Source organism: Cottoperca gobio, chromosome 10, assembly GCF_900634415.1.
Source record: "Cottoperca gobio chromosome 10, fCotGob3.1, whole genome shotgun sequence".
NCBI lineage: Eukaryota > Metazoa > Chordata > Actinopteri > Perciformes > Bovichtidae > Cottoperca > Cottoperca gobio.
The window spans coordinates 27,393,166-27,399,870 of NC_041364.1; the positions used below are offsets into that span (position 1 = coordinate 27,393,166).

The following is a 6,705-nucleotide window of genomic DNA, read 5'->3' on the forward strand; positions in this document are numbered from 1 at the left end:
GCAGGAGGACAGTCGCACAGAAAACCTTACAGCTCGCCTTCTCAACAATACACTGTAATGTGGCTTTGTGTGAGTACCTTCTTTTTGACTCGAAGTGGCTGTGCAGTGGCCAGTATGGTTAGGAGCGTCTGCAGAGCTCCACTCTCCATAGCCTTCACCTGAACCCCCGGGTTACTGCAGGACACAAGCACCATTAGCCACTGCTGATGCATAGTGACCGTGCGCACAGAGACATAAATTCACATTTTAAGGTCTTAGCTTAATATAAAGAACGTGCAGCAGTGTGTACCTGGACACAGCAGATCCAAGGACAAAGGCAGAGCTTTCCTGTAATCTGAAGTCAGAGCTGTTCAGAGTCCCTACAATGAGCTGCAGACCCCCCATGGAACACAGACTCTGAGCGTTATCCACCTAACATGCAGGCAAAGTTAGAAGTGTAAATCTCAGAACACATCTGTAAGCCAACGTGTAGGTGTTGATGTGTACGAGTGCTTGCATGTTCTATGACCTGATGCACCAGATATTCCAGCTCCAGCAGGATGCTCAGCCTCTGCTCTGTAGTCGAGTCGCTGCTGTAGAACTGGTCCAGCAGGCGCTTCATTATCTACACAGAACCACAACACAAGTCATTCAGCTTAACCTCCGTGGCTGAAAAGTGAAGCCAACACTGAAGTGGAAAACACTGCAGTTCCTTCAATGACCACTTGAGGCTGGCTTAGACCCCCATGTTAATATGCCCCTATTCATGACAACTGTACAGGAGTTCATTTTTATACAACTCCCCCTTTAAAATTATATTAAAGCTTACAATTATGCATAACTAATAGCATGGGGACTTTGAGTGACTGGTGGTAGCCGTCTGCCAGGTTTCACCTCAGCTAATTCGAGGCCCTGAATTTAACAGTTAAAATGCCAAACTCCAGGCTTCACAACTGTAGTCCACAAACCAACAGGACTACGTCCACATACAGTACTTACTTCTGATTTTTGTGAAGAAATGGTCCTAAAAAGAAATGACTTCAAAAAATCTTGGACTACTATGACGTACCTGAACATCCGTCTGCACCAGCAGGTCCAGCTGAGCCATGTCTCTCTTCAACTCCTCCAGGGGACGGTACTTGGATGCCACAGAGTCCTACAAACACAGCAATACAGCATGTTGTTTCAGTTGAATAAAGGTGCAAACATGTTTATTAGGTTTAGTATAAGCTTGAATAAGAATATTTATACAGTTTAATGTTAAGAAAACATATTAAAATCAAATCAAATATATTTGTATAGCCCAATATCACAAATGACACATTTGTCTCAGTGGGCTTTACAGACTGTACAGCATATGACACCCTCTGTCCTTAGACCCTCGCACCACACAAGGAAAAACTTCCTAAAAGAAACCCCACAATTAAAAGGGGGAAAATGTTAGAAACCTCAGAGAGAGACTGAGGAGGGATCCCTCTCAGGACGGACAGACTGTAATAGATGCCGTGTGTACAGGAAAAACAACATAGTAAAAAAATCTATGCGACAGAAATTATGTTGTGATATAAAAAAAATGATGATGATGCCCCAGATGCTGAGTTAGTAACATACATTTACATAAAAGCATACAGATAGAGAGGGAGAGGAGGGGAGAGGAAGAGAAGGAGTAGAGAGGAAGACGAGAGAGGTGTAATTCTCCCGGCAGTCTAAGCCTATAGCTATAGCATTAATTGCTTTGTAGGTAAGGAGAAGGATTTTGAATTATATTCTGGATTCACGTGCTGCAGCATTTTGGATTAACTGAAGAGTCTTAAGGGACTTTTTGGGACAACCTGATAATGAGTTGCAATAATCCGTAATCAGTAAAAAATGGTCTGATAAAAGAGGATTATGTGGACACACTGATAAACTTTCAATTTCAACACCATATGCCAGAATGTGGTTAAAACAGTGAGTTGGTTCATGTACATTTTGACTGAACCCAATTGAATCTAATAATGAGATGGCATCATCGGTCTGTGACCTTCAACAGTCACTGGATCGGTTCGCAGCCGAGTGTGAAGTGGTTGGGATGAGGATCAGTACCTCAAAATCTGAGGCCATGGCTCTCAGCAGGAAACCGGTGGATTGCCTACTCCGGGTAGGGAATGAGCCATTACCCCAAGTGAAGGAGTTCAAGTACCTCGGGGTCTTGTTCGTGAGTGAGGGGACGATGGAGCGAGAGATTGGCCGGAGAATCGGAGCAGCGGGGGCGGTATTACAGTCACTTTACCGCACCGTTGTGATGAAAAGAGAGCTGAGCCAGAAGGCAAAGCTTTCGATCTACCGGTCGATCTTCGTTCCTACCCTCACCTATGGTCATGAAGGCTGGGTCATGACCGAAAGAACGAGATCACAGGTACAAGCGGACGAAATGGGTTTTCTCAGACGGGTGGCTGGCGTCTCCCTTAGAGATAGGGTGAGAAGTTCAGCCATCCGTGAGAGACTCGGAGTAGAGCCGCGGCTCCTTTACGTTGAAAGGAGCCAGTTGAGGTGGTTCGGGCATCTAGTAAGGATGCCACCTGGGTGCCTCCCTAGGGAGGTGTTCCAGGCACGTCCAGCTGGGAGGAGACCCCGGGGAAGACCCAGGACTCGGTAGAGAGATTATATCTCCTCTCTGGCCTGGGAACGCCTCAGGATCCCCCAGTCGGAGCTGGAGGATGTGGCCTGGAGAAGGGAAGATTGGGGTTCCTTACTGGAGCTGCTGCCCCCGCGACCCGATCCCGGATAAGCGGTAGACGATGGATGGATGGATGGAGTTAGCTGATGTGATCAAGAATATAACAACATTAATTGAGTTGAGCTAGAGCAGCTGAACTACGCTACCAGCAATACAGAAACGTAGGAAAACCGTAAAGACGCGCGTATGATTCCATATCTCCATAGTATTAATATTATGAATGATATATTTTTGGAAGTGATTCTATGACAGGAGGCTATTGTGAGTTTTCAATCAGGGTAATGACGGGCTTCATTAACATTAATGATGTGCTGTGTGTAAACACCTCAACACAACACATAGCAGGAGCAGATTTAATGGGCTGTACTGTCACCTGTTGGTCCGTGTCTGTGATCGCTGGCTTCAGGTCCTCCTTTATCTTTGCCATGGCCCGTTTCAGCTCATCAGGACTGATGGAGGACTGGACATCTCCGGTCTCTCTGCAAAGATACAGCATATTCAGAGTCACCCTTTCTCCTGGCAAGAAGACTCCAGACTGAATCAAATCAAAATCAAATCAAATGTATTTATATAGGCCAATATCACAAATTATACATTTGTCTCAGTGTGCTTTACAGACTGTACAGGTTACGACACCCTCTGTCCTTAGACCCTCGCATCGCACAAGGAAAAACTTCCTAAAAGAAACCCCATAATTAAAGGCGGAAAAATGGAAGAAACCTCAGGGAGAGCAACTGAGGAGGGATCCCTCTCCCAGGACGGACAGACGTGCAATAGATGTCGTGTGTACAGGTTAAACAACATAGTACAAATACAACATTTAACAGAAAATGATGTTGTGTTGAAAAAGAGAACGTTTGGATGAATCCAGGAAAATGTCAAAAAGGCTTCCCGGTGTCCAGCAGGACCAGGGCAGCAGGCGCAGCCACGATTCCTGATCCTGGCGTAAACTTTATCAGAGGCAACCTGCCACATGATAGACACAGAAACTCCGGGGATGATACCCCATGATGATGAGTTAGTAACATACATTTACATAAATGCATACAGATAGAGAGGGAAAAGAAGAGAGGGAGGGGACGAGAGAGGAAGAGAAGGAGAGCTGGGAGGTGTCCCCCGGCAGTCTAAGCCTATAGCAGCATAACTAGGGGCTGATCCAAGGCAAACCTGAGCAAGCCCTAACGATAAGCTTTATCAAAAAGGAAAGTCTTTAGCCTACTCTTAAATGTGGAGAGTGTGTCTGCCTCCCGAACACAAACTGGAAGCTGGTTCCACTGGAGAGGAGCTTGATAGCTGAAGGCTCTGGCTCCCATTGTACTCTTAGAGACTCTAGGAACTACCAGTAACCCTGCAGTCTGGGAGCGTAATGCTCTAGTTGGTTTATAAGGTACTATGAGATCTTTAAGATATGCTGGAGCCTGACCATTAATTGATTTGTAAGTCAGGAGAAGGATTTTGAATTCTATTCTGTATTTTACCGGGAGCCAGTGCACAGCAGCTAATACAGGAGTAATATGATCCCGTTTCCTTGTTCTTGTCAATACACGTGCCGCTGCATTTTGGATCAACTGAAGAGTCTTAAGCGACTTTTTGGAACAACCTGATAACAATGAGTTACAGTAAGCCAGCCTTGAAGTAACAAATGCATGGAGTAGTTTTTCTGCATCATTTTGAGACAGGATGTGTCTTATTTTTGCAATGTTACGTAGATGAAAGAAGGCAGTCCTTGAGATTTGTTTTATGTAGGACTTAAAAGACAGATCCTGATCAAAGATGACGCCAAGATTGCTTATGGTGGTGCTGGAGGCCAAATTAATGCCATCGAGAGCTTCTATGTCATTAGAAAATGCGTTTCGGTGGCGTTTAGAGCCATGTATAATAACTTCAGTTTTGTCTTTGTTTAACATCAAAATGTTGCTAGACATCCAAGTTTTTATGTCCTTAAGGCATGCTTGAAGTTTAGCCAATTGGTTGATTGATTGGTTTCATCTGGTTTAATTGATAAGATATAATTGGGTATTATCCGCATAACAATGAAAGTTCATAGAGTGGTTCCTTATAATATTGCCCAAAGGAAGCATATATAAGGTGAATAGAATCGGTCCAAGTACAGAACCCTGCGGAACTCCAAGACTGACTTTGGCTGTCATGGAGGATTTATCGTTAACACATACAAATTGAGATCGCTCAGATAAATAGGACTTGAACCAGCTTAGTGCGGTTCCTTTTATGCCAACACAATGTTCGAGTCTCTGTAGTGGAATGTCATGATCAACAGTGTCGAAAGCAGCACTGAGGTCTAACAAGACAAGAACAGAGACAAGTCCTTTGTCTGATGCCAATAGAAGGTCATTGGTAACTTTCACCAGTGCCGTCTCTGTGCTATGATGAACTCTAAATCCAGATTGAAAAACCTCAAATAAATACATATTATTATGTAAAAAATCACTCAACTGTTTTGCAACTGCTTTCTCAAGGATCTTAGCGAGAAAGGGAAGGTTAGATACCGGCCTATAGTTGGCTAAAACCTCTGGATCAAGACTAGGCTTTTTAAGAAGTGGTTTTATTACAGCTACTTTAAAGGATTGTGGTACGTAGCCAGATAATAGAGACAGGTTGATCATATTTAATAACGAGGTGTTAGTTAAGGGTAAAACTTCCTTAAACAGTTTAGTTGGAATCGGGTCTAAAAGACAGGTTGATGGCTTAGACGATGAGATTGTTGAAGTTAGTTGGTTAAGGTAGATTGAAGTAAAACAGTCTAGATATATTTCAGGAGTTACTAATGTTTTTGAAATTCCGAAGGTTGAAGTTAAGTCATTACCAATTGAGGGCAGGAGGAGATTAATTTTGTCTCTAATAGTTATAATTTTATCGTTAAAGAAGCTCATGAAGTCGTCACTACTGAGAGATATAGGAATAGAAGGCTCTGTAGAGCTGTGGCTCTCTGTCAGCCTGGCTACAGTGCTGAAAAGAAACCTGGGGTTGTTCTTATTTTCTTCTATTAAGGAAGAGTAATAAGCTGCTCTGGCATTACGGAGAGCCTTCTTATACGTTTTAAGATGATATAACCAGACTAAACGAGATTCTTCCAATTTAGTGGAACGCCATTTACTTTCAAGATTTCTCGACTTTTGTTTTAGTTTGCGGATTTGTAAATTAAGTCATGGAGCTTTCTTTTTCTGTTTTATGATCTTCTTCTTTAGAGGATCGACAGAGTCGAGTGTTATTCGCAGTGAGGCTGCAGCGCTATCAACAAGATGATTAATTTGGGAGGGACTAAAGTTAGCATTGGAGTCCTCCATTATATTGATATTGAGTCCTGGTATTGAATTAAGTGCTGATGGAATCACTTCCTTAAATTTAGTCACAGCACTTTCAGATAGACATCGAGCGTAGGATATTTTGCCTACTGGCTTCTAGTCCAGTAACAGGACTTCAAAAGTTATTAAAAAATGGTCCGATAAAAGAGGATTATGTGGACACACTGATAAACTTTCAATTTCAACACCATATCCCAGAACAAGGTCCAGAGTGTGGTTTAAACAGTGAGTTGGTTCATGTACATTTTGACTGAACCCAATTGAATCTAATATTGAGATAAATGCATTATTAAGGCTGTCACTATCAACATCCACATGAATATTAAAGTCACCTACAATAATTACTTTATCTGTTTTAAGGACTAAACTTGATAAAAATTCTGAGTATTCAGATAGAAATTCAGAATACGGACCAGGAGGGTGGTACACAGTAACAAATAAAACTGGCTTTATCGTTTTCCATGTTGGCTTTGAGAGCGTAAGAACAAGGCTTTCAAAAGAGTTATAGTTTAGTTTAGGCTTAGGATTGATCAAGAGGTTTGAGTCAAATATGGCCGCAACTCCACCTCCTCGACCAGTGCCTCGAGGAATGTGAGTATTAATATGACCAGGAGGAGTGGATTCATTTAGACTGACATATTCTTCATGTCTCAGCCAGGTTTCAGTGAGACAAAATAAATCAAT

The 6,705-nt window shown here is 42.7% G+C and overlaps 1 protein-coding gene across 3 annotated transcripts in view; it reads right to left on the minus strand.

Annotated features, from left to right (window-relative positions):
- Positions 1-6,705, minus strand: part of sil1 (SIL1 nucleotide exchange factor) — a 28,262-nt gene that overhangs the window by 1,053 nt on the left and 20,504 nt on the right. For all 3 annotated transcript variants that reach the window (XM_029441760.1, XM_029441762.1, XM_029441761.1), the window contains 5 exons: positions 3,072-3,177; positions 1,049-1,135; positions 509-604; positions 290-411; positions 78-174 (listed from right to left, as the gene is read on the minus strand). In XM_029441760.1, coding sequence (XP_029297620.1) covers positions 78-174; positions 290-411; positions 509-604; positions 1,049-1,135; positions 3,072-3,177 — 508 coding nt within the window. The remainder of the gene's footprint in view (positions 1-77; positions 175-289; positions 412-508; positions 605-1,048; positions 1,136-3,071; positions 3,178-6,705) is intronic.